Source organism: Silene latifolia, chromosome 6 (assembly GCF_048544455.1).
Source record: "Silene latifolia isolate original U9 population chromosome 6, ASM4854445v1, whole genome shotgun sequence".
Lineage (NCBI taxonomy): Eukaryota > Viridiplantae > Streptophyta > Magnoliopsida > Caryophyllales > Caryophyllaceae > Silene > Silene latifolia.
The window spans coordinates 77,594,357-77,621,293 of record NC_133531.1 but is presented as its reverse complement, the minus strand read 5'-3'; the positions used below and the strand labels follow the sequence as shown (position 1 = coordinate 77,621,293).

At 40.7% G+C, this 26,937-nt stretch overlaps 2 protein-coding genes across 3 annotated transcripts; one reads left to right on the top strand and one right to left on the bottom strand.

Moving 5' to 3' along the window:
• The first annotated feature begins 427 nt into the window (after window positions 1–427).
• On the top strand, window positions 428–11,681 carry LOC141586892 (annexin Gh1-like). 2 transcript variants are annotated; one of them, XM_074408288.1, is made up of 6 exons: window positions 428–557; window positions 1,680–1,923; window positions 2,551–2,696; window positions 3,022–3,240; window positions 3,335–3,547; window positions 11,254–11,681. In XM_074408288.1, exons 2-6 carry the CDS (start codon window positions 1,848–1,850, stop codon window positions 11,548–11,550), a joined length of 951 nt encoding a protein of 316 aa, XP_074264389.1. In that variant the 5' UTR covers window positions 428–557; window positions 1,680–1,847; the 3' UTR covers window positions 11,551–11,681. The 2 variants fall into 2 exon arrangements, with proteins under 2 accessions (XP_074264389.1, XP_074264390.1); XM_074408289.1 differs by lacking the exon at window positions 428–557 and having other exon boundaries at window positions 1,670–1,923.
• Window positions 11,682–12,599: 918 nt separating this feature from the next.
• On the bottom strand, window positions 12,600–16,068 carry LOC141586894 (uncharacterized). Its single transcript, XM_074408290.1, has 5 exons — window positions 15,583–16,068; window positions 15,404–15,477; window positions 14,262–14,394; window positions 13,728–14,039; window positions 12,600–13,120 (listed from the first exon to the last, which is right to left on the bottom strand). The coding sequence occupies exons 1-5, from the start codon at window positions 15,685–15,687 to the stop codon at window positions 12,848–12,850; spliced, it is 897 nt and encodes a 298-aa protein (XP_074264391.1). The 5' UTR covers window positions 15,688–16,068; the 3' UTR covers window positions 12,600–12,847.
• Window positions 16,069–26,937: the final 10,869 nt, after the last annotated feature.

Sequence of the window (26,937 nt, the reverse complement as noted above, 5' to 3'; positions counted from 1 at the left end):
TAAAAAAGCAACCTTAAGCATTTATTTTTTTTTACATGGTGTCATGAATTACTGGACCCATTGAAATGTAACTTTTTTTAAAACCACATGTTTTAAGTATATTAATCAAAATAACATCTAAAATACAATATATAGTTTTGAAAATAAACCAAAATTATCAAAGAAATAAGGCATTAACCAACCAACTTTTATGTATTTTAAGATTTTTTTTTTAATGGATCAACTAATTGCTCAGACAAATATACACAATACGATAAAAATAACAAAACTAAAGCAGATAAATCCGTGAATCTCACAGGTCACAAACCTAGTTACCTGGTAACAACCCACCTAAATATGATTGAACTCACCCAAATTCTTGCAAACTCGAATCAAATTGACCCAGTGCGAATGCGATCAAAATGAGCTTTTTGCCTGATCTAGATGTAACCTCATCACTAAGCAAGGCTTGAAAATGTAAACACGACTAAAGTAATCCAGTCCACCTACCGGAAATTACGATCGTTACAAATTTAACAAATATACAGTAATGCCAATTGCATACCAAAATTGTACGAGTAATAATACAAATTGTTATATAAGGCGGTCTCATACCATGAGACCAGCCCATTAACATAAAAGGCCCAAAAAAAAATTAATTTTAAAAAAAAAAACGCATCTCTTCACACTTCAACCACCTCTCTCAAACTCTCACCCTCTGTAATGTTTGATTTCCCATCCACCCAGTTCTGCATAAAATCACGGCAAGGTTATTAGACCCCCAACCCCAAAATCAGACCAAAACCCCACTCCATGATCATTCAGCGATATCACAACCGTCTGGCTCGCTGTGACTAACGATTGCAAACCGCACAATCCTCGCAAATATTAACCTCAAGATACTACGTTTTAAAACTAAAATACCAAGTTATCAAACTAAAAACAAACTCCATACCTACTTTATACAAATAGAGAACAATTTAAAACACTAGATTTATCAAACTAAATTTACTAGTGTTTAAACTAAAAGTCATACTTTTCAAAGCATAAAAGAGCATGATAATGTATTCTCATCAAAAACTTATGAAATTTTAAAATTAAAAATGTATGTTTTGAAATTTAGACTATTAGTTATCAATCTAAATGTTTGGGTCAGTTAAAAGAAACCAATTATTTTCAAATACGAATGAATTGAGTATTTAATTTAATTTAAAACCCATTGATTTCAACTTAATACTCAGAGTTTTCAAATATGAAAAATATGAGTGTGAACAAGTTAAAACAATTCGTTGTTAGAACTTCAAAATCGGGATTTTCATCTTGGAAATTGTGCTCTAAATCAGATTCCAAACCTGCTTGTTGAATTCAATGCCACCGTAGTAGTGGGCGTTTTTTGTGCGTTACTTGATTAGAAGGAGGAGACAAGGTTGGCCATAGGTAAAGAGGGAGTAGGTATCGGTGTACAATGGTGATGATAGGTGAGGTCGGTGGTTACACGTGTGAGGGAGAGTTTGCGAATAGAAACCATGAGTCAATGATGAGTTCATGACTATGAAGATTGGAGGAGGAGAGTTTATTTGGCAAGACTCACTAGTCACAAGAGCTTTAGTATGCCGCTTATTCCCAAACTTATTTGGGCTAATTACTCCTATTGGGCTCGTCCTATAGTATAGGACGGTCCTATAGGAGAGTAGCTGGAGTAATAATAATTAAATATGACCCAATAAGGCAATAATTTATGATCATAATAATGCATTATTGCATCCCATCCTTTTCCTTGCTATAAAACCATAAGTCACCATCTTAACTCTTAAGAAAACCTTTAAACCTCCTTTAAATCTCTCATCTAAACACACCATCTTCAGAAAATGGCAACCCTCACCGTTCCTGCTGCTCTTCCTAATGTTTCTGAGGATGTTGAGCAACTTCACAAAGCTTTTGCAGGTTATTTTTCCTTTTTCATCTTTTTTTTTTAGTGGGGGTTATTTGTGTTTTGTTTTGTTGATCTGAGTCTTGATTACATTATATGTTTCCAATTTGTGATTATGTGGTAAGATGATGTTACATGGGATGTATCGTAATTACATGTTGATCTTGTTATGCTCATGTTTTTAGTATGATTCATATAATTAACTGGTAATTCAACAACGCAAATGTTGATCTTCGTCTACCCACGACAAATAAAAAAGTTAAAACAAATGATTGAGACGGACGGAGGAGTATGGCATTGTATAGAATTGGTTTTGGATCAAGTGTAGTAATGCCAATGTTGATCTTTGCGCCTCAAAGTTCAGAATTTTACTCGTACTATTTTGATGTGGGTTTTATTAGGATTTTAGTAATGCCAATGTTGATCTTTGTGGGCATTGTTGCTCAGACTTGTGAATTTTCCTGACTTTGATGTGTGGTAAGTAAGGGTTTTTAATTTGGGATAATTTACCAAAGACAGCCTTAGATTGAGGTATAAGGTAAAATAGTCCTTGATTCGAATCCCCTCCCCGCTGCATGTACTGATCTTTGCGTCTCATATGAAATCGGAACATTGACTGTATTTTGATTTGAACATTTCAGGATGGGGAACCAACGAGGACTTGATTATAACAATATTGGCTCACAGAAATGCTACCCAGCGTAAGTTGATTCGCGAGGCTTATGCTTCAACCCATGGAGAAGATCTCCTTAAAACTCTTGACAAGGAGCTTAGTAGTGACTTTGAGGTAATTTGGTTTTACTCTTTCTAAATTAATTAATTGATCATGGGATAACCTTAGTTAAATATATACACTGATTATATTTTAGGGGCGTTAGTTTTCGGCATTACGTACAAGAGTGAATATAGCATTAGAACTAGTACCCTGAATATATTTTTGATTTAAATTCTTATTGTCGCCACCCAGATTTCCCTAAAATTTATTGGAAAATTAGATTTCCACAGGGATTTTTCTACCCATCTCTAATTCTGGGCTCCTCTCTGATTACCTAGCAGTAAATTTGATGATCTGAGGTGTTGGTTCTAAATGAAATCTGATGGGTGTGGTGCAGAGGATAGTGCATTTGTTTACCCTGGATCCTCCAGAGCGTGATGCATTTTTGGCTAATGAAGCAACCAAGAAATTCACCTCAAGCAACTGGGTTCTCATTGAAGTTGCTTGTACTCGATCTTCTGATGACCTTTTTGCAGCAAGGCGCGCCTATCACTCTCGCTTCCAGAAATCCATTGAAGAGGATGTTGCTCATCACACTACTGGAGACTTCCGCAAGGTACATTGAAACATGTAGACTGCGTATTGATAATTTCACAGGCTATATAATACATAGTAATTGGATAATAAAGCTTATGTCAATGACTTTGCAGCTTTTGGTTGCTCTAGTGAGCTCGTACAGATATGAAGGGCCGGAGATCAACACTCATCTCGCGAAATCTGAGGCTAAGATACTTCATGAGAAGATCTCTGACAAGGCTTATGCTGATGATGAGCTCATCCGAATCATATCTACAAGAAGCAAAGCCCAGCTGAGTGCTACACTCAACCGCTACAACAATGACTTTGGCCATGCTATTACTAAGGTAATGCTAACCGTTGCATTTTGATTATGAAACTTTTTTTTTTTTAAAAGCTCAAAAGATAAACTAATTATGAAAATAATGTTGGGCCCTTTTTCTATCTGCACGCTAGAAAACAAATCACAGAACGAAACCACAGTTTCAACAAAATCAATTTGATGAATGATTTAGCGAAGTTACTCTAAACTGACAAAATCAACCCAAGTGAATATCTACAACAACAACAACAACAACAACCACCGAGCCTTAGTCCCGAAATGATTTGGGGTCGGCTGACATGAATCATCCTTTAGAACCGTCCTTGGGTAAACGCACACCTCAAAATGCGAAAATATAGAAAAGAAAAAAGTGAAAAACAAAAAGGGAGTGAAACATAATACAAAAGAAGGAACACTTAAGGTTTTAAAATCCGGATTTCTTTTATAAAAACTTAGAATTTAAATCGAGAATAAAGATTAAAACGATTTTGAAAACCGAAGTAACCTTAAGGGTCCGGAAAACCTTAAAAGTGAACCAGTATTAATATATAAGAAAGCTGTTGGTAAAAAGGTGTAATAAAACCGAAAAGAACAAATACATTTTTAAAAATTAAATAAAAACATTAAATATTTCAAAGAACGTCAAATACTAAAAATCCACATGTATCATTTCCCTCCATTGTGCCCTCTCCGTCACTATTACCTCATCAAGCCCGAGAAATCTCATATCGTGTTCTATCATTCCCAGCCATGTCTGTTTTGGTCTCCCTCTACCCCTATCAACCTTTTATGTTCCCCAAGTCTCCAGCCTCCTAACGGGTGTGTCCATAGGTCTCCTTCTCACGTGGTCAAACCATCTTAGTCGGTTTTCCATCATCTTGTCCTCTATTGGCGCCACTTTCACATTTTCCCTAATCACCTCATTCCTTAAATGATCTTTCCTTGTATGGCTGCACATCCACCTCAACATACGCATCTCCGCCACACTCATTTTTTGAATGTGACAATGTTTCATGGCCCAACACTCGGAGCCGTAAAGTAAGTGATACAAGTATAATAGATGATGTGGTTATTGGCTCGTCACAGGAGCTGGGCTCGAACTCGAACTCGAACTCGAACTCGGGACCTATTCAGATGAACTTGTATCTTGGAGCAGCGTTGCATATGGGTTGGAGTGGAGTTGGTTTGTTGCTTAATGGGGGCCCAGTTTCGAACTGAGTCGGGTTCGAGGAAGGCCAAGTCAATTAGGAAGCTTAGTCAAAATTAATAAAACTAATTCCTGGATTCGTATCTTAGCTTTTAGTTAGAATGCTAGCTGTTAAGATTTAATTGTTGGGTGTGGATTAAATTTAGATCTAATAATCGTCGTCAAGTTTGTTTAGGAGTCTCGGTGTTTAAGGAGACATTACTATTATTTAAAGGCTAGATTGTATGCTCTTGGAGGCATTCAACGATTTAATAAAATTCCAGAAAATCCGATCAAGTTTTGATCACAAACCCGATTTGAGATTGTAATTCAAATCTTCGTCTAACAAACAAACGAGGTAGTTTGTTCGTTGGGCACCATTAGCTTGTATTCAAGGCCGAATCACAAGCTAAATATTCGTAACAAGTTTGTTAAATTCTGTTAACTCGTCGCGCTTACTACGTGACGATTCTAAGTTCGTTAAAAGTTCGTTAAAGCTTCCGCTTTTGTATCATCTGGTATCAGAGCTTCGGCTCTTGATCCTAACCAGTAATGGAAAACTTTGACGACCCAAACTTCCTTAATAGCCTTCGTGAGGCTTTGAGGAACCTTCCTCCGGGGGCATCTCGATTTCAAGCACAGCGAGGGGAACCAATTCGGAAGGTAGACGAGTTCAAGCTTACTGAACTTCCAGAATTCGAAGGGAGCACGGACCCCGAGGATTATTTGGAGTGGGAACGGAAAATACAGCGTATGTTCGAGTTTAAAGAATTGTCTGACGAAAAGAGCTGCAAATACGCCATATTAAAACTGGTGAGAAACGCATCCTTGTGGTTTGAAAATTTGAAGGAACGACGTGCAAGAGAGGGCAAGAATAAAATCAATTCCTGGGAAGACCTCAAACGAAAGTTGCGATAAAGGTATGTACCCAAAAGCTATAAGATCGACTTATATAAAAAAATAGCAGATTTAACTCAGGGTAGTTTATCCGTTACCAATTATATTGCGGAATTTGAAAAACTCACTCTTATGGGAGAAATTGAGGAAATCGAAGAGCAAAAGATGGCAAGATTTAGCAGGGGAATAAATCGTAACATAGTCGATAAAGTCGAACTACAACAATATGCCTCCTTCGATATGTTGTGTACTCTTTGTCTTAAAGTCGAGGCCCAACTGAAAAATTCACGAGCTAATTCTACGACTACTCCGAGGCCGAGCGTATGGAACAAGGGAGAAGGTCTGAAACTAGGGGGAGCTGATCCTAGTACCAGCGTGAACACCAAATCAGTATCATCTATACCAGACCGTATTGAGACTAAGGGGAAGGAGCGGGACTTGTCTAAAATCCGTTGTTTCAAGTGTCAGGGTTTCGGTCACTTTGGTCACTTTGAGAGTGACTGCCCTAACAAGAGAAACGTGACATTAAGGGAAGCTATTAGTGTCCGAGATGAATTATATGACGTGATGATCGAAGAGGAGGGTCTGTTCGTAACACAGGGCGAGGAAGAGTCGGGTGAAGACCTGATTTTCGATGCCCCTATTTATGATACTACCTTGGTATTGCGACGTATGCTACATTCGACAGAAGAAGCAAAGGATGAGGAGCAGCGAAATCAATTGTTTCATACCAAATGTCAGATTAAACCGCTGGTGTAGTGTTATAGTGGATGGGGGTAGTTGCACGAATGTTGCGTCGACCGAATTGATTGACAAACTTTCATTAGCCACCCTACCGCACCCAAGACCTTACGCGTTGCATTGGCTCGATGATGGAAATAAAGTAAGGGTCACTAAGCAAGCAAGGGTGAATTTCGCTATGGGTCCGTATGAGGACGAGGTTCTTTGTGACGTAGTGCCGATGGATGCTTGTCATCTATTGTTGGGACGTCCTTGGCAGTTTGATCGAAACGTACTACATCAAGGGAGGAGCAATATACTGACCTTAATAAAGAACGGGAAAAGGATTGTGCTTAAACCTATGTCCCCTGACAATGTGCGTTCTATTTATTCCGGGCGAAATAGGAAATCTAACCCATCTTTACTCGTCAGTGGAAGAGAAATCAGTGGGAAAGAAGTTGAGCAGATTATTCAAGAAGGAGGGCGCATCTACGCACTCATAGCTAAAGAACAGCGGGAGTCGTGTCTGGTATTACATGCTGAATCGGGTAAATTGGAGCTGGACCGTTTATTGGAAGAATTAGGGATGTGTTTCCGAGGATGCGCCTCAAGGATTACCCCCTATACGGGGTATTGAACACCAGACCGACCTTGTTCCAGGGGCACCCTTACCCAATAAAGCTGCGTACCGATGTAACCCAGAAGAGACAAAAGAGCTTCAACGTCAAATTGAGGAATTGCTCGAGCGTCGTTATGTGCGAGAAAGTCTCAGCCCTTGTGCGGTTCCGGTTTTGTTGGTACCTAAGAAGGATGGCTCATGGCGTATGTGTATTGATAGCCGCGCTATAAATAATATTACTATCAAATATAGGTTTCCTATTCCGAGACTCGACGACATGTTGGATGAGTTACATGGTTCTGAGTTATTTTCCAAAATAAACTTGAGAAGTGGGTACCATCAAATTAGAATGAAAGAAGGAGACGAGTGGAAGACGGCATTCAAAACAAAGCATGGACTCTACGAATGGATGGTCATGCCTTTCGGTTTAACCAACGCTCCGAGCACCTTTATGCGTCTGATGAACGAGGTACTTAAAGCTTTCATTGGTAAATTTGTTGTAGTTTACTTAGACGATATATTAATTTACAGTTTACTGATCACTTGGAGCACCTACGGAGAGTGTTCGAGGTATTACGCATCCAAAAATTGTATGGAAAGGCTGAGAAATGCTCCTTTTTAGTTAATGAAGTGATTTTTTTGGGGTACGTGGTATCCAAGGACGGAGTTTCTGTCGACAAGAGTAAGGTCGAAGCCATCCGAACTTGGCCTGTCCCTTCATCTTTATTCGAAGTCCGGTCTTTTCATGGCCTAGCTTCATTTTATCGTCGTTTTATACGAGACTTCAGTACGATTACAAGCCCGATAACAGAATGTTTGAAAAAGGGTTCGTTCTCATGGAACGAGGCTGTTCAAAAGGCGGCCTTTGAACTGATAAAGGAGAAGCTTTGTGAGGCCCCTATACTAGCCTTACCAGATTTTACAAAGCCTTTCGAGGTGGAGTGTGACGCTAGCGGGGTTGGGATTGGTGCAGTTCTTGTTCAAAATAGGCGTCCCATAGCTTATTTTTCCGAGAAGTTAAGTGGGACACGTTGTAATTACTCTACTTACGACAAAGAATTTTATGCAATAGTTCGGGCTTTGAACCATTGGAGCCATTATCTTCGTCCTAATCATTTTGTTCTACATTCCGACCACGAGTCTTTGAAATATATTAATGGGCCGCAGAAACTGAACCCACGGCACGCCAAGTGGGTTGAATTTTTACAGTCCTTCCAATTCTCGTCCAAGTACAAGGAAGGGAAAGAAAATATAGTGGCTGATGCTTTGTCACGTAGACACCAGTCTTAGCTACCCTTGAAGTGAAATTACTCGGTTTCGAATTAATCAAGGAATATTATGCCACTGATGGAGATTTTGGGGAGATTTATGCGGAATGTGGGACTGGTTCTTGCAGGGACTTTCAGTTGCAGGATGGATTTTTATTCAAGGGTAACAAACTTTGCATTCCGAGACATCCGATTCGGGAATTGTTGGTGCGTGAGGCACATAGCGGTGGCATTGCTGGCCATTTTGGTCCACAAAAGACCTTGGAAATACTCCCAAGAGTATTTTTATTGGCCTAAAATGTTTGGAAATATTCAAGAGCTGGTTGGAAAATGTGTTAATTGCCAGCTGGCGAAGAGTCGTTTCAAGGCCGGCGAATATATACCTCTACCCGTGCCGAACCGGCCTTGGGAGGACGTTTCAATGGATTTCGTGATAGCCTTGCGTCGCACTCAACGAGGTATGGATGCTATCATGGTAGTAGTGGACCGGTTTTCAAAGATGGCGCATTTTATCGCCAGTCACAAAACAGATGATGCGGCTAATGTAGCGGATCTTTACTTTCGGGAAGTGGTTCGTTTACATGGAGTGCCACGGTCCATTGTGTCAGATCGAGACGTTAAATTTTTGAGCTATTTCTGGAAGACTTTGTGGAGAAAGGTTGGTACGAAACTGTTATTTAGTACCTCTCATCATCCGCAAACAGATGGGCAGACGGAGGTGACTAACCGTACGTTGGGTACGCTGCTGCGAGGATTGGTGAACAAAACTCAGCGTGATTGGGATATAAAGTTGGCCCACGCAGAATTGCTTATAATCGGTCTCCGACCTATGCTACTAAACACTCCTCATTTGAGGTCGTGTATAGTGTTAATCCGTTTATGCCAATCGACTTGTTGCCGGTGCCAAGGGACGAGTTAGTTCACAAAGATGCTGAAGCCAAGTTGAAAGCTATGTTGAAATTGCATGAACAAGTTAAGCTACGAATTGAAAAGGTGAATGCAGCTTATAAGGAGCGATCGAATAAGCATCGCAAGCCGCGAGTGTTAGGGATGTCAATGGATCGGGTATGGATCGGGTGAAGGTGAATCCGCTCCATCACCCGACTCCACCCAAGCCACCCGATCCACCCATCACCCGACTACTGCCTCACCCGAATCCAATCCACCCGTCATCCATGGATGATTCGGGTGGATCGGGTGATTAACGGGTGTTAGAAGTGAAAATATACAGAAAAGATAGAGCAACAAAATAACAATAAAAACAACAATTTAATCAATTGCAAACAAGTTCAATAAGAAAACTCATCCATTTCATCCATAATATAACACCAGAATGTCATTACAAATGTCAAAGCTGAAAATACATTGTTGTTACATATACATAGAGTATTACTAGAACGGTTGTTTTCACCACCAGTGCGCTACCTATAAGGCTATGACAGCAACCTTAAATGCCTACCGTGGCAAGAATGGTGGAATCAAGTAGATCTTAATGGTTGGCGGAGAGAGATGCGACTACTATAGTAAGATACGATCGGTGGTGGGCTATGGTCGAAGGACGATGGCAGTATACAATAAGGTGAGAGTCGTAAGAGAGATGTTTTTCATGATGTGACAGAGGTGGTGTTGCGGTGATCGGAAAATAGTGGTAGAAAATTAGGGGGGAGAGAGAGAGAGTAGGGGCGGCAGGCAGATAAAATGAAATACTTTTTAGGGTTTTCATAAGAAAATAGGACCACAGGCTATATATACAGGAAGGTGGAGGAAAATTCTTCTTTTTTTTTTTTTTTTTTTTTTTTAATCGGGTGGATGGATCGGGTGACGGGTGAAAACTTCCCACCCGAACCCGACCCGATCCGTCACCCGACTCACCCGTCACCCGCTTTTCATCCGTTTAGTTCGGGTGGATCGGTTTAAAGCGGATGCGGGTGAAATTGACATCCCTAGCGAGTGTTTAGTCCCAGTGACTTGGTTTGGCTCCACCTACGAAAGGAACGATTCCCTGGGAAGCGGAAGAGCAAGCTCATGCCCCGTGCCGAAGGTCCATTCAAGATCAGCGAGAAAATTAATGATAATGCTTATAAACTCGAGCTGCCTGGAGGCCACGGGGTACACGCTACCTTTAATGTTGGCGACCTTTCACCTTACTTGGATGATGACGGGTTAGCGGAATTGAGGACAATTCCTTCGCAAGCCGGAGGGGATGATACAAGTATAATAGATGATGTGGTTATTGGCTCGTCACAGGAGCAGGGCTCGAACTCGGGACCTATTGAGATGAACTTGTATCTTGGAGCAGCGTTGCATATGGGTTGGAGTGGAGTTGGTTTGTTGCTTAATGGGGGCCCAGTTTCGAACTGAGTCGGGTTCGAGGAAGGCCAAGTCAATTAGGAAGCTTAGTCAAAATTAATAAAACTAATCCCTGGATTAGTATCTTAGCTTTTAGTTAGAACGCTAGCTGTTAAGATTCAATTGTTGGGTGTGTGGATTAAATTTAGATTTAATAATCGTCGTCAAGTTTGTTTAGGAGTCTCGGTGTTTAAGGAGACATTACTATTATTTAAAGGCTAGATTGTATGCTCTTGGAGGCATTCAACGATTTAATAAAATTCCAGAAAATCCGATCAAGTTTTGATCACAAACCCGATTTGAGATTGTAATTCAAATCTTCGTCTAACAAACAAACGAGGTAGTTTGTACGTTGGGCACCATTAGCTTGTATTCAAGGCCGAATCACAAGCTAAATATCCGTAACAAGTTTGTTAAATTCTGTTAACTCGTCGCGCTTACTACGTGACGATTCTAAGTTCGTTAAAAGTTCGTTAAAGCTTCCGCTTTTGTATCAGTAAGGCAGGCCGTGCAATAAAATTTTCCTTTTTTTTTTCCCTTGGGGCATATTGCCCAACCCAAGTGAATATCTATGGAGCTTTTTTTTATTTTTTTTATCCCTGCAATACCTGATTAAAGAGTCGTCCTGAAATTATCATTATTATGAAGTACAATGGGTTATAGCTAACACCGAGGTTTGGTGACATGTTCAGGATCTCAAGGCAGATCCCAAGGATGATTACCTGAAATTGTTGAGAGCAACCATCAAATGCTTGACCACCCCTGAAAAATACTTTGAGAAGGTCCTTCGTCTGGCCATAAACAAGCTAGGCACCGATGAAAATGCTCTGACAAGAGTCGTTGCTACTCGTGCTGAGGTAGACATGAAACGGATCAAGGAAGAGTACTATCGTAGAAACACCGTTCCTCTTGATCGTGCTATTGCTGGGGATACTAGTGGAGACTATGAGAAGATGCTGATTGAATTAGTTGGTGTTGAGAATGCTTGATAAACATCATATATATATATGTATGTCTTGTACCAACTGCTGTTAGGATTGGATTTTCCTGCTTTAATGTACTTCGGAATTTGGATGCTTTGTTGAATAAGAGTATCGAATCATAAGCGAGTTTCCCTCCTCCTACCATCTATTGTGCTAAGTTTTTTAGGTATCTTCGTCAGGAGTTTTCCCCCTTCTACCATCTATTGTGCCAAGTTTTTTTAGGACGGGTCTGTCCCATTGGAGGTTCAACAACTCATTAAGGAGCTACCTGGTGGTCTTCCACCCTTAAGGGGAGTTGAGATAATTGATACAAATATACAATTGGCGGATGGCAAGTAAGTAAGTAACTAACATCTCTTGAATATTTTCGCATGGAATTGCATCTTCTGATGATTGCATCGCTACAATTGGCCATGGCAACTTTGTTCGTCTTTTCTTTTGAGGATAACAAATAAGAGTGAATTATACAACTCTTGCGTTTACTGATAAAAAAACATGAGGGCGTTCACAATTGTTGATTTACAACAGCAAGCAAGTTCCTGTTATGGAAGTTCTTAGAAACAAAATCAACCATTGATGTTTGATATGGAGTAGTTGATAGTTTGATACCCGTAATTTAAAATAGGTCCTGTATTAGGGAGTGGGTTCATTGTTTGAAATTTTGTCGACCCTATACGAGCCTTGGAACATATGAATTGCCCTGATAGATTTTCTTGAGAAGCAGCCGAGTCTGAAATATGGGCAATTGGACACACATTTTTATTAATTTTCAAGCTACTATTTCGAAAAGATTAGGGAAGGCTATGGTCACAAGGTCCAAAATTCTTAGAGGCAGATCCATCAATATTATAGGTTTGGTCCTACATATTTGACGCGGATCTACCTAGGTACTCTCATCGAGTCCAAATCCAACGGATCTACATAGGGCCCATATCTGTTGCCATTCCTAGCCTAAACTATCATAACTTCCATATCATTACTACCATTACATCTAACTGAGTAAATCAGTAAGCAGCCCAAAGGAAATGAAATCTCTGTAGAAACACGATCACGGAGCAAATCTGGGTCACATTAGTACTTAGTTCCAGAAATCAAAGTGAGATGACTTGTCTAAAGCCCATTCTAGTGCTCAACACATAACCCACATTACAGCAGACTGAAAGTATTTAACTAGCTTATTCAGACTACTACGTTAAACTACTATCGCAACAGTTAGCTAGCTAGCTAACATACCTCTCACAGGAGATGCACTCATACATGGCATCAGATAGTGGGACATGATGACAATCGTAGCCATATTATATTAAACCAAAGAGATGCTGCTTTCTCCACCTGGGGGCTTGCGTACACCACCGAAGTAATCCCTGGGTTCGACTCTTTCCCCCTCGGCGAATATATTGCTGCCACTCATTTCCCGCAGCTTAGCCTTGCTAAGTGACTTCTCAGCCGACCCTGGGGCATCTCCTTTAAAAATGTCGTTACCGGTCAGCTCTTGAAACTTCTGGTTATGGAGCTTCTTTGATGTCTTGACCACAGGTTCGTCACCAAACATAATGTTACTTTGCCCTCCAGCAGGCTACACATTACAAAGTGTTCAACAGCATCAGCTCATCTCTTTTTTAATCAGCTAAAGGCTAATAAATAAATACAATTCAACAACTAATGAAGATGGTAGGGGTGTTCTTCGCATAAGAGAAAATTTATGTTCACAAGTGCAGGACTAGACCGGAGAATATGTAATCCACAATGAATTCCCCAATCACAGAAAACCAGTGATTAGCGAATGAGATGGATTTAGAGGTACATAAATTAGAGATGTTTGAATGAGCTAATCCGTGCTTTATTAGTGACAGGTAGCAGGATATTTTGCTCTAAAAAGCAATCATTTAATGCAATTCTAGACGCAACATTTATTTTAGGTCATCCGGAAATAATCTCTCTTTGGTGTTAATACAAGTGCAAGGTTGTGTGTATTTACAGGTGGCCACATATTTTGAATTCTAGTAATGCATTGTATCTATTATGGACTTTGTTTTTCTCATGGAAGAGAGATTAGTCCAACGAAACGTTGTAATTTATCTAAATATAGTCGGTCCTTCAAAACACGACAAAGACAGGAAAGAATACTCTAACTGACAAGAGGAGAGAAGATTTTATCATCCTTACTGAGAAAGTATACTTACATTCGAGACTCTAACAGACGTCCGCACAGCACGTGGTGCAGGTTCTCCCATGTCCTTTTCTTTTGACTCCAATGAACGAGCAGCTGCCAGTGACCGGGGAGGATTTTCCGATGGTGGGCCAAATATGTCATTCCCACTGAGCTCCTTGCACTTTGCATCTGACAATGCCTTTTTGGCCTTTGCATCTGATTGAGCTTCCAATGTGCCGCTCAGTTCCCTCTGCTTCGCTACCTCTGGCAGAGTAGTAGGTTTCTTCGGGGTCACATCTTCTTCAGGGCTAAATGAAATCTGGCTAACTCCATTTACAGCTTGCTGCAAATTCAAAGGAGAATAAATGGTTACTCTGATGTGTTCAGTTGAATATTATAAATTGTGTAATATTTATTTGATAGCAAATAGAAATATTTTATGTCATGTTATAGTAATTTTTCCGTATTTACGGCCAAAGTTTTTAACTTCAACCTCAAAAAGGCAAAGGAGAAGAGCTTTGTGAAACAGGGGACGTAGAAAGTAGAGGATTGCAGAAGGGAAAACCTGATAAACACGAAGCCCTGTTTTATTTGGTTGGCTATTGCCATTTCCGGATTCTGATGAAGTGTCGTCACCAGATCCAGCAAATATTCCACTGCCAGTCATTTCCTTCATTTTGTACCCAGAGCAAGGTTTCCTGAAGATCCAGATCAAATGCCAGGTTACAGGTATAGGTAGAGACACTCTTCTAATCGATAATGTGCATTTAATAACTAAAAAGTGCAAGTCTTTACTCGATCAACACTTTGTTGGTAATGAGTAATGACCTCACACACAAGTATGAAACCGTTAAAGAATGAGCAATTAATTTAATCTCCTGCATACTATAGACTAAAGTGTGGCTCACTTGTGACACTTAGGAAACTGGAAGTGACTATGAGTAAACTGATGTGATTGGAAAACTTGAACAAACTAAACTATAATGACTGGAGTTAAACTACCTAAAGTTATTTGCAACACCATTTTAAAGAGCTCCAAACCTTATTTAGACGAGGTCTACACACATTAATAAATAATAACCCTGATTGTCTGGATTCAAACTTTAAGTCCTCATTTAGCTATGGAATTGGTTCAATGACATATATTACTCGTATATTATTATTTCTCAAGATTTGTGTGAACGAACTAATCAACGTAAATTAACCAATTACACTAAACATTGCCAAAAGACAACATTTTTCTTCTCCTACTTGTATTAATAAAACAATCAAAGTAGAATGTTGGAGTGGCAGCTAATGAATACTCCCTTGGTCCCAATTATTTCTTTACCTTTGATTAATATACACCTCAAAAAGAATAAAAAAGGTAAACAAATAATTGAGACGGAGGTAGTAAGTATATAGTAGTAGCACAATGTTAACCTAATGCGTGGAGGGGTCCAACAAATGGCAGGGTAAAAAGGCCGGATTTTGGCTATCTGACCACTGTGTTAACGAATACAGATTGGTTGTTTGTAATGTCCCAAAAATGTAAACCATTTATAGTAAGTACTATTGCATTGTAATATTAGTAACACAAGTTCTCATTATAGACGGACACTACCCGTCTATACCAAGACCTATTATATTAGTAAATGCAAAATAGGAAAGTGGAAGTAATAATAAGAAGGTTTCAAAAAGATGGAAGCAGATCTAGTAAAAAGAAACCTCATGGCAAGGGACTGAGCTTCTTCATCACTGATCTGTCCTCCAAACAACACTTTACTCACTGCATCCGACGGCTGTTTTATAATAATAATAATAATAATAGTATTAAATTAGTAATCCATTAGTTTAAAAATGTAAAATTAGAAAGAAATGCAGTAGGTAGTTGGAGAAAGAAGGACCTGGTGAGAGCGATGAGCAGAAGGAGGGGAAGAAGGAGGAAGACCTTCAGTCCAGGTGAGCAGATCAGCTGTACAATTGTGCGACTTTCTTGCCTTCTCCGCCATTCTTTCTTATTCTTCAGCTTTGCTTTTCTCTCTCTCTGTCTCTGTCTCTGTCTTTAAAATCCTTCAATGTTGTGGGGGTGGCGTTATTATTTGAATTTCAAGTGCAGAAATTAAGGTGTGTGACATTTACTCTCTTGTAAGCTTGGGGACTTGGAGGCAGTAGATGAGAGCTTATGTGGAGTGGAGTTGGGCTATTGTCCATTTACATCACATGAGGCTATATATCGTGGTGCTCTTGGGTAAGGTCGTTGTTACTCACATGAACTAGGTAGGTGGTACTACTTTCATGTTGCTTCTTGGCCCAGTCCTTTTCAGTTTAGATGTCAATCGCATCTCATTTCTCTATCACATGAATTGTTTGCCAATGAGAACGACAAATGTAGTGTATCTAGTGGCCGATCTTGATGTAAATAGTAGAGAAGGTCGAGATTTAAACTACTAACTTCGTTTATAATATTCCACTTAAATATGAACAGCCAGCGGGGCTGGGCCCCTTTCCAACATAATCAAGGTCCTCTACTATGTGTCTTTAAGTCACGAGCTCGAGTTAAGGTTAGATTATGAAATCACCAAGTCTAAAGATTAAAATTTTGATCTTAAATACAAAAGAGATCGAGCTCTAGCCTCTAGACTATCAGCTTGATTTCACGACTAATTGATAATAATATACCGAGTATTTTCTCTGTCTCAATCATTTGCTTAGCTTTGAAAAAAAATTTCCTCACAAAGAATAAAAAAAATAAACAAATAATTCAAATAAAGAGAGTAATTTTTAAACACCAAATTAAATTAAGCATCTAACGGGCATATTTTTTACCAAGACTTTAGAGAGTTTGTGCTCGGGTCAATCCAAATTTTAAAGGCTTATCATACTAGCTTAATTCATTTACACCTGTAAAGTATGAGACGGAATGTATAATTAATTGAGTAAATAAAACGGATTACATGAGCAACTATATATACTAAATATACAATAACTAGAAGCCTAAATTAGAGCTAGCAAACCTACAAACAAGGGATACAATATTGACTAACAATATACACAAATTGAGGAGAGGAAGTAGGAGCCGTGGACTAGGTTGTTGTAGTTTCATTGTGTGACTTCAACTTATCCTTGACACGCTCCCGCAAGATGGACGGTCGTAGAGTAGGTCCAATCTTGGAAGCAAGTAGTAAGAAACGGGTCCTTGACAATGGCTTAGTAAGAGTGTCATCAATTTGATCGCCACCATTAATATGTTGAACGCGAATGGTATCTAAGTGAACCTGCTCCCTAACGAAGTGAAAAGCCAACGCAAGGTGCTTCATTCGGGAATGAAAAATAGGATTTGTAGAGCAGTTTGTAGCACCGAGGTTGTCGCAAAAGATAGCGGGAGGAGACGATAATGAGATGCCCAGTTCACTAAATAACGATTTTAACTATAAGAGCTCAGAAGTAGTGTCGGCAACTGCTCTAAATTCCGCTTCAGTAGAAGACCTTGATAAAGCTCTTTGCTTCTTAGACGACCAGGAAATAGGATTTTGACCAAGGAAAACAACATAACCGGTAGTGGACACATAGTCATTGTGATCATCGCCCCAATCAGCATCACAAAAAACATGAAGATTAAACGGAGCTTGCTTCAGCAAATGAATGCCATGATGAATTGCACCCTTTAAAAAACGTAGCAATATTTTAAGAGCGGGCCAATGTAGTGATGTCGGATGGGTTAAGAATTGAGCAAGTCTATTCACAGGAAAGGCAATATCTGGCCGTGTAAGGGAAAGATATTGGAGACTCTAACAATAGCACGATATTTGGACTCGTCTTCAACGGCTTTATCATCTTCTCTTTCTAAAGGCGGGTAGGATTGCATAGGCATTGCCGAGGAGCTACAATCGATCATATCATAGCGAGTTAAGATATCAGTGATGTATTTGGATTTATTGAGGTAAAGGCCAAGCGGATGTCAGGGTAATCTCCATACCAAGGAAATACAAAAGAAAGCCAAGGTCTTTGAGAGAAAACTGCGAGGATATAGCTGCAATAAATTTATTAACTTCAATAAGATTTGGAAAACAACGAGGGGTCAGATAACGACCTTCGAAAACCGTAAGAAAGAAAGTAATTCTTGAGTTCCGTAAACCAAGCACGAGGTGCTTGTTTAAGACCATAAATTGCTTTGCGTAATTTACAAATATAATTAGGAAAATTAGAATTTGAAAAACCTGGTGGTTGTACCATGTATACATCCTCGGCCAGTGTGCCCTGCAAGAAGGCATTATTTATATCAATCTGTCGAAGCGACCAACCATGCATAACGGCGAAGGAGAGTACAAGGCGGATGGTGGTGGGTTTACTGACAGGGCTAAAGGTCTCGGAATAGTCAAGGCCGGGTCTTTGATGGAAACCTTTGGCAACAAGACGAGCCTTGTGTTGCTTAAGGCTACCATTGGGGTTGTATTTAATGCGGAATACCCATTTGCAATTGATGATATTTGGGACAGAATTGGGGGGGGGGGGGGGGCAAGAGACCGTGTTTCGTTGCGAGACAAAGCATCAAACTCAGCCTGCATTCCACGCCATAAAGGATCAATAAGGGCTTGCTTCACAGTAGACGGGGGTGATGAATTGGGTGGGAAGGGTGGATATTTTAGCATATTTCGAGTTAGGCTTACGGATATTATTGGAGAAACGGGTAACAGCTCGAGGTGGGGGAGGAGGAGGGGAAGGGGAGGATGTGTTAGGGTTGGGCACGGGTTCAGGAGAGGAGGCATGGGAGGCAGGGGTCGTGTCAGAAGCCGTGGTAGGAGTGACAGAGGGGGAGGTCGTGGTTGCGGTAGTGAAGGCTGGGGAGACGGTAGGGGAGGGAAGCACGAAGATGGAAAAGGTACACCATTCGGTGGAGGTGATAGATGACGGAGGAGACGCGCGGTTGAGAATGACAGAGTAAGGGAATTGACATCAATAAAGCGAACATGTCGGGATGTATAAATACGATATGTAATCGGGTCAAGACATAAGTATGCGCTTTTTTTTTGTAGAGTACCCAATAAAGACACATTTTAAAGAGCGGGGTTGAAGCTTGTGTAACACCCCCATACTCCAAGTGCCTTACCAGGACCACTTAAGGTATGGAAGTGCTACCATCTCGCTTACCCGAGGCAATGATAATCAAATAGACCATAAAGAAACATACTTTAATAATAAAGTCTAAAGTGATACAACCAAACCCACTGATAAAAAGAAATACAAATGTTCTCACAACTGTCAAACCGACTAAACAAAATAAAAGAGTGTTCGACACAGCGGAAGACTTCTAAGACATCTCGTGATGACTCAACCCAGCTATCCCATGCGCATCTACTCATACCTGCTCAATAGCTGCTCACCATCCCCAAATGGATCACCACAGTTTTAAAACAATTAAATGGGGTCAGTACTGATTACACAAAACAAACAGCTGCAATAAAGAATATTACAAACCAAATCAATCCCAAACTCCGTCACATCACCGCACACCTGACTACACACTAAAGTGTGTAGTCCTGCCAGAATACCCATCGCAACAAGTATTCCACACCGCCAGTGGGGGACCGCAGCCGTTCCCACCTAAGCCCGCTCATCCCATCCGAGCGATAAACCCATGTTCCTTAATGTGCACATCCCCTATGTGGCGGGTTCCACAGAGGGCGAATCAAGGGCGTGAAGCCACTCCCGCAAGTGACTTCACTCAGCTAAGGACGCACCTCGCAAACCACAAACAGTTATTTGACAATCACACTATACTACCAACAATCACCAAATTAGAATCCAACGCTAATACGATATAAAACAACAACAGATAATTACCAACACAACCATGTAATCAATACTGAGTAGGGAAACCTTACCTGGAATAACAGTCACCACAAGATCGTCTAGCAGCTAATCAGAACTTCTCTTCTACGAATCCTCCTCCTATAACATGTATACATACAATTACCATCTACTCATCATAATACTCTCAAAACCCCCAATTCTACCCAATTAAGGTTTAATCAAACTTATCAAAACATTATGAAAATTATATTAAAAGCTTACTCTCGACACAACGATCACAACGGCGTAAAGAACAGAACAATCGACAAATCAAGCCTTGGGATTTGCTAATAACGTGAGAGATGCGAACAACGTAACTTTAAATATCCTCTTGAAAAGTTTTTGAATGATAAAAGTGTTTAGGAAATAATGACGGAAGCTTTTATATTAATCTCACGTTATTAACAAAACCCGGCTAAACAAACCCGTAAAACACACTTACTCGATCGAGTAAGTGACTTACTCGATCGAGTGCCCCTTACTCGATCGAGTCCCCAACTTACTCGATCGAGTACCCTACAGGCAGACTACTGTTTTGCGTAAAAATCTACTTACTCGACAGAGTAAGTCCCACTAGATAGAGTACCCATAGACATAGAAAACCGTAGTATTACACTCTTCCCTCCTTAAAAAGAACTTCGTCCCCGAAGTTCAACCCATAGAAAAAACAAAACACACTATCACCACTCAAAACAAAACTCACAACACACCCTCCAAAACAACACTCAAACCGACTCAAGACAACTACTAACTGTACTAAAACCAACATAAAACATACAAAAACTCTATGCGACCATCTCCTACCTCCCTAAAAGAAACATGGTTACATCCCCGTAACCACACATACCTGATCACAAAGAGACGGGTATCGCTCCCTCATAGCTTCCTCCGCCTCCCACGTAGCCTCCTCAACCTCGTGGTTAGACCAAAGAACCTTAAGCAACACCGTTTCCCCATGTCTAGTTTTTCTAACCTTGCGATCAAGAATCAGTTTTGGCACCTCAAGATAAGACAAGGACTCATCCAACTCGATGTTCTCTACATCTAACACATATGAAGGATCACTCACATACTTCCGCAACTGAGACACATGAAACACATTATGCACTCTATCCAAAGCAGTTGGTAAAGCTAACCGGTAAGCAGCCTCACCCACACGATCCAAAATCTCATATGGTCCGATAAACTTCTGGCTCAGCTTCCCTTTCTTACCAAATCTCATGACCCCACGCATAGGAGACACTTTCAAAAGAACCTTATCCCCGATCTGAAACTCTATGTCACGACGATGTAAATCTGCATAGCTCTTTTGTCGATCCTGGGCCGCTTTCATCTTTTGTCTAATCAGCTTAACATGTTCAACCATCTTCTATACCATTTGTCGTCCTAAAACCATTACCTCAGCTCTATCATCCCAACAAATCGGACTCCTGCATCTCCTCCCATACAAAGCCTCAAACGGTGCCATCCCAATACAGATAGCTGTTGTTATAAGAAAACTCAATCAGATCCAACCTCTCCTCCCAGCTACCACCAAAATCCATAACACAAGCTCGCAACATATCCTCTAAAGTCTTGATGGTCCTATCTATCTGGCCATCTGTCGCAAGATGAAATGCAGTACTCATCTTCAACGTAGTTCCCATAAACTCCTGTAACTCCTTCCAAAACCGTGATATAAACCTCGCATCTCTATCTGACACTATATCCTTAGGCACCCCATGCAAACGAATCACATGCTTCCTATAAGCCAAAGCTAACTGTATCTTGGTCCAAGTGTCCTTCATCGGCACAAAGTGAGCTGACTTGGTTAAACGATCAACTATAACTCATATCATGTTATTACCTTTTTGACTCCTCGACAAACCTACTATAATATCCATAGAAATAGATTCCCATTTCCACTCAGGTACATCGAAAGACTGAATCGTACTTTGTGGTCGTCGTTGCTCCCCCTTAACTCTCTGACATGTCAAACAACGAGCCACATACTCAGCTGTGTCCTTCTTCATCCCAGGCCACCAAAAAGTCTTCTTCAAATCTTTATATAACTTGTCACCGCCTGTGAGGACATAGCCACCTACACGCCAAGCAAATCTGTGGATGTATAACCAGTCTTTTGAAAGCCACGCTTGGCGGCGTAAAAATGCTTTCGACCGGATCGTTTTAGATCGGTCGGTTTCGTCTCGACAAGGGTCTCGAAACGATTAGAGATGTTCGGAGTCGCCACCAAGCATTTATGGGATGCTTGGAACCCGTTCGAATCCACTTTATACCTCGGTCAAACGAAGCACAAAGCAGTGTTTGAAATAGGTACTAAAGATAAGGAATCGTCCCTCTTTAGCATCCTATCTCTAGAATGACTCTCACACGCCCTGGATAAGGTCGTCCACTATCCAAAGTTTCTGAGTAAGAGGTGAAGGTACGTATTGGGAAGCCCTTTAATCAGACACCCAATCCCGCCCGAGTAGCGCCTCTACCGATCGATCTTGGTTGGTTGAATGCAAAAGTTGATAAAACGGTTTAAATGCATGAATGCGCATCCAATAGTTTAAACCTAACACGTGAGAGCTTTCTAAGTCGGTTGATTTAATCCAAATATCAAGTATAAGATGTCGAGTTGGATTTATGGTTGATTTGCATGCAAGACGGAAATTAAACATCCATTTACCAAATTAGGTTTATGGTGCATAACGTGATCCATTTGTCTTAGTAAGACGTTTTACAAATACGATATTTGAATGAGCGAATTAGTCGTCTGATCCGTCCTATATCCGGGTTAGCCGGAGTCGGGATTGTCCTAGACCAATGCTGGAAGGGGAACAGACCCTGCATCAGGCAGCCAGAAGAGGCGCGAGCCTATTGGCGATGTAAGGGGGTCTCCCCTGGTTTGAAAATAGAAAAAAGAAATGGCCTGTTCAGGCGCGGGTCAGTTAACGATATATGACGTGTTCTGACCATTAAAAACGTTTGTAAAACGTGTTGAAAAATGGATATTTGAACCCGTTTTGGTTTGAAAATGCCGCTTAGGCCGCTTTTGTGTTGATTTGAAGAACGAGACTGGAATAATCGTCATTGTTTTGACGATATTCGATGTCGGGTTCGACTTTGCAAGCTTGACATGAATATTTTTGAAAATGATTATGAACTAATTGTTTTAAGTTCATTTGAATATAATTAGTCAATATTCATCATTGTACTCGGGTTAAAATCCGACATGGTATATAGAACCAAGGATGACTTTGTATTGGTGACTAATACATTTATTTTGAAAGTGTAAAGAAATGATGAAAGGCTTTAAGAAACCCTTCAAAATGTAAATAAATGAAAGAAAAGGCTTTAAAATACCTTTTAAATGTAAGTAACCAAATATTATCACCGAAACACGGATTAAACCGTCATGGTATTAAGAACCAAGGGTGAAAAATGTTTTATGGTTAAAAACTTGTAAAAATAAAAAGGATTTAAAAATATTTGAAATAGTAAAAACCGTTTACAAATATGAAAATAAGGGGGATGAAGAGACCAAACACGGATTGGACTTAAGGCTGGGCAGGGTGCTTTAGGCGCGAGCCTATGTGCTACGTAAGTAGCCTCTGCCTCAACCAAAAAGTCCGGTTTTGGCTCATTCTTCCTATGTTTTGGACCATGTTATGCATGATTTAGCATGTTATTGTAACACCCCCATACTCCAAGTGCCTTACCAGGACCACCCAGGTATAAGGACGTTACCATCTAGGTTACCCGAGGCAATGATAATCAAATAAACAATAGAGAAACAACGTTTAAATAGAAATACTTAGTGAAAGGTTACAATCTCGAAACCAAAACCAAAAGTACAATTACATGTTCTCAAACTGACTGTTTACTGGTCCAACTGAAATGTTATGAAACTACTAAGCTACAACGGAAGACTTCTATCGTCATATCGTGGCACATCTCAGCTATCCCAGTACTCATCTCATACCGCTCAATATCCGCTCACCATCCCGAATGGATCACCGCAGTTTTAAAACAATAATCGGGGTCAAGATTATTTACATAAATCATATAACCAACGGAACAGTAAAAACAATACAGCTCATACAATCATACACAATCATCCACTCCACTCCATCTCCGTCACCGATCGTCCACTGGACTACCGCCAGTGGGGGACCGCAGCCGTTCCCACCTAAGCCCCGCTCATCATACCGAGCGATAACCCTGTCCCATTAATGTGCACATCCCCTTCCGTGGTGGGTTCCACGAAGGGCGAAACTAGGGCGTAAAGCCACTCCCGCAAGTGACTCCACTCAGCCGAGAACGCATCTCGAGAACCAGAGACAACAATCACATCCATCAAACAACAATCAATCAACAACCGTCACGAAACCAATCAACAAACACTAATTACAGCACAATCACCACACATTATGTAACTAATACTGAGTAGGGAAACCCTACCTGGAAAGCACAACAATCAGACGATCTCACAGCTGATATCAAAAAGCTTCCTCTACGAATCCTCCTCCTAACATACAAAAATATAATCACTACCAAGCATAACACACTACAAAACCTCCAATTCCCAAATTAGGGTTTAACCAACTTTAAAGAAACATTATAAAAATGGTATATAGGTCTTACCCTTGACGCAAGGATCACAACGGTATAAAGAACGATGAAATCCGACCTTCCAAACTCCGGGATTTGCTAACAATGTGATTAAGGTGATGAACGTACTTTGCTTTCTCTCTTGACAGTAATTTAGGTTTTGAAAAGTGTTTAGAACAATGACGGAAAAGATTATATACCTTAATCACATAATTAACAAAACCCGAGAAATAACTCCCCGTAAACCGGCTACTCGATCGAGTAGCTAAGGTACTCGATCGAGTACCCCCTTACTCGATCGAGTATCTACGTTACTCGATCGAGTACCAAACAGGTCAGAAACTATTTAAAAACGCAACTCACCCTTACTCGACAGAGTAAGGCCTACTCGATGGAGTACCCAGAGACTTATAAATACGGAGTATTACAGTCTTCCCTCCTTAAAAAGAACTTCGTCCCCGAAGTTCAAACCACAACAAAACAAAGACTCACACTACGCACTCCCGACTCAACAACAAAACAAAACTCAACATAAAACATGTTACTAACTCAAACTCAGCCCGACTCAAACGACAACAACCATACCGACACAACATAAAAAAAGGTATAAAGCTCTTAAAAACTCTTTGCGATCATCTCCTACCCCCTAAAAGAAACAAGGTTACGTCCTCGTAACCAAACATACCTGATAAAAAAAGGAAAGGGTAGCGCTCTCTCATGGCATCCTCTGCCTCCCATGTAGCTTCCCCAGTCTCGTGGTTAGACCAAAGGATCTTAAGCAAAACTGTCTCACCACTCCTAGTCTTCCTAACCTTCCGGTCAAGAATCTGCTTAGGTACCTCAAGATATGATAAAGACTCATCTAGCTCTAAGGTCTCTGCCTCTAACACATGTGACGGGTCGCTCACATACTTCCGCAGCTGCGATACATGAAACACATTGTGCACTCTCTCTAACGCAGCAGGTAAAGCCAGACGATAAGCAACTTCCCCAACTCGCTCTAAGATCTCATAGGGCCCGATGAACTTCTGACTCAGCTTGCCTTTCTTCCCAAATCTCATAACCCCACGCATAGGAGACACTTTCAGAAGAACCTTATCCCCAACCTGAAACTCTATATCCCGGCGATGTAGATCTGCATAACTCTTTTGCCTATCCTGAGCTGCTCTCATCCGTTCCCTGATCATCTTAATCTGTTCAACCATCTCATGTACCATCTCTGGTCCTAGAACCACTGCCTCAGCACTGTCGTCCTAACAAATCGGACTCTTGCATCTCCTCCCATATAAAGCCTCAAACGGTGCCATGCCAATACTAGTGTGATAGCTGTTGTTGTAAGAAAACTCTATCAAATCCAACCTCGCTCCCGCCTACCACCAAAGTCCATCACACAAGCTCGTAACATATCCTCAAGAGTTTTGATTGTTCTCTCGATCCCGACTGTCTGTCGCGGGATGAAAAGTCGTACTCATCTTCAAAGTTGTTCCCAAAGATTCCGCAACTCTTTCCAAAACCGTGATATAAACCTCGCATCTCTGTCAGACACTATGTCCTTAGGGACTCCATGTAACTTTAGCACATTCTTTCGATAAGCCATAGCCAATTGTGCCTTAGTCCATGTATCTTTCATTGGAACAAAGTGAGCTGACTTGGTCAGTCGATCCACTATCACCCATATCATGTTATTACCCTGTTGACTCTTGGTAAACCCACGATAAAATCCATAGAAATGGATTCCCACTTCCACTCAGGTACCTCTAAAGACTGAATCTTACCTTGTGGTCGTCGCTGTTCCCCTTTAACTCTCTGGCATGTCAAACAACGGGCCACAAACTCAGCTGTTTCTTTCTTCATCCCAGGCCACCAAAACGTGTTCTTCAAATCCTTGTATAGCTTGTCACCACCTGGATGTACTGAATACGGTGTACAATGTGCCTCTGTCATGATTGTCTTTTTCAGCTCCTCATCATCAGGGACACACCACCTACCATCGAACCTCAAACTACCATCGGTATGAATAGAAAATCGGGACACTGTCCCTTTCTCTACTCCAGCTCTCCACTCAACCATCTTAGGATCTGAAGCTTGTTTACCTTGAATATCATCATAAAGATCAGCCGAATCAAATCTCCCACAAAGATCCCCTCTCTCGCATCATATGTATCCCAAACTTCCCCACCTCATCTTTCAACCTCATCAAAGATAGAGCTGTACACAGGGAATGTACACTCTTCCTACTCAAAGCATCTGCAACAACATTGGCTTTCCCTTCATGGTAGATAATATCCATGTCATAATCGCCAATCAGTTCATCCACCTCCTCTGTCTCATGTTCAACTCCTTTTGAGTGAAGATGTACTTGAGACTCTTGTGATCCGAAAATACCTTAAAGGTTGCCCCATAAAGGTAATGTCTCCAAATCTTGAGAGCAAACACCACTGCACCCAACTTTAGATCATGTGTGGATAATTCTCCTCGTACGGCTTCAATTGCCTAGAAGCATAGGCAATCACCTTACCGTTCTGCATCAACACACATCCTAACCCATTCTTTGAGGCATCTGTATAAACCTCAAAGTTCTTAATCCCTTCAGGCAATGCTAAGATAGGAGCTGTGGTCAAACGCTCCTTTAATGTTTGGAACGCCTTTTCACAACTCTCATCCCAACGAAACCTGTTCTCTTTCCTCATCAAAGCTGTCATAGGTCTAGCTATCTTGGAGAAATCTTTCACGAACCGTCTGTAGTATCCAGCTAAACCCAAGAAACTCCTAATCTTAGCAACATTCTTTGGTGCTTCCCACTTTGTCACTGC

Excerpts from the sequence above, each read along its gene's own strand:
- LOC141586892 (XM_074408288.1), top strand. The coding sequence starts at position 1,848 with ATGGCAACCCTCACCGTTCCTGCTGCTCTTCCTAATGTTTCTGAGGAT. Across the intron at positions 1,924-2,550 it reads ACTTCACAAAGCTTTTGCAG|GATGGGGAACCAACGAGGAC; the intron begins GTTATTTTTCCT and ends TGAACATTTCAG. Across the intron at positions 3,241-3,334 it reads CTACTGGAGACTTCCGCAAG|CTTTTGGTTGCTCTAGTGAG; the intron begins GTACATTGAAAC and ends ATGACTTTGCAG.
- LOC141586894 (XM_074408290.1), bottom strand. The coding sequence starts at position 15,687 with ATGGCGGAGAAGGCAAGAAAGTCGCACAATTGTACAGCTGATCTGCTC. Across the intron at positions 15,478-15,582 it reads CTGCTCATCGCTCTCACCAG|CCGTCGGATGCAGTGAGTAA; the intron begins GTCCTTCTTTCT and ends ATTATAAAACAG. Across the intron at positions 14,395-15,403 it reads GCTCAGTCCCTTGCCATGAG|GAAACCTTGCTCTGGGTACA; the intron begins GTTTCTTTTTAC and ends CTGGATCTTCAG.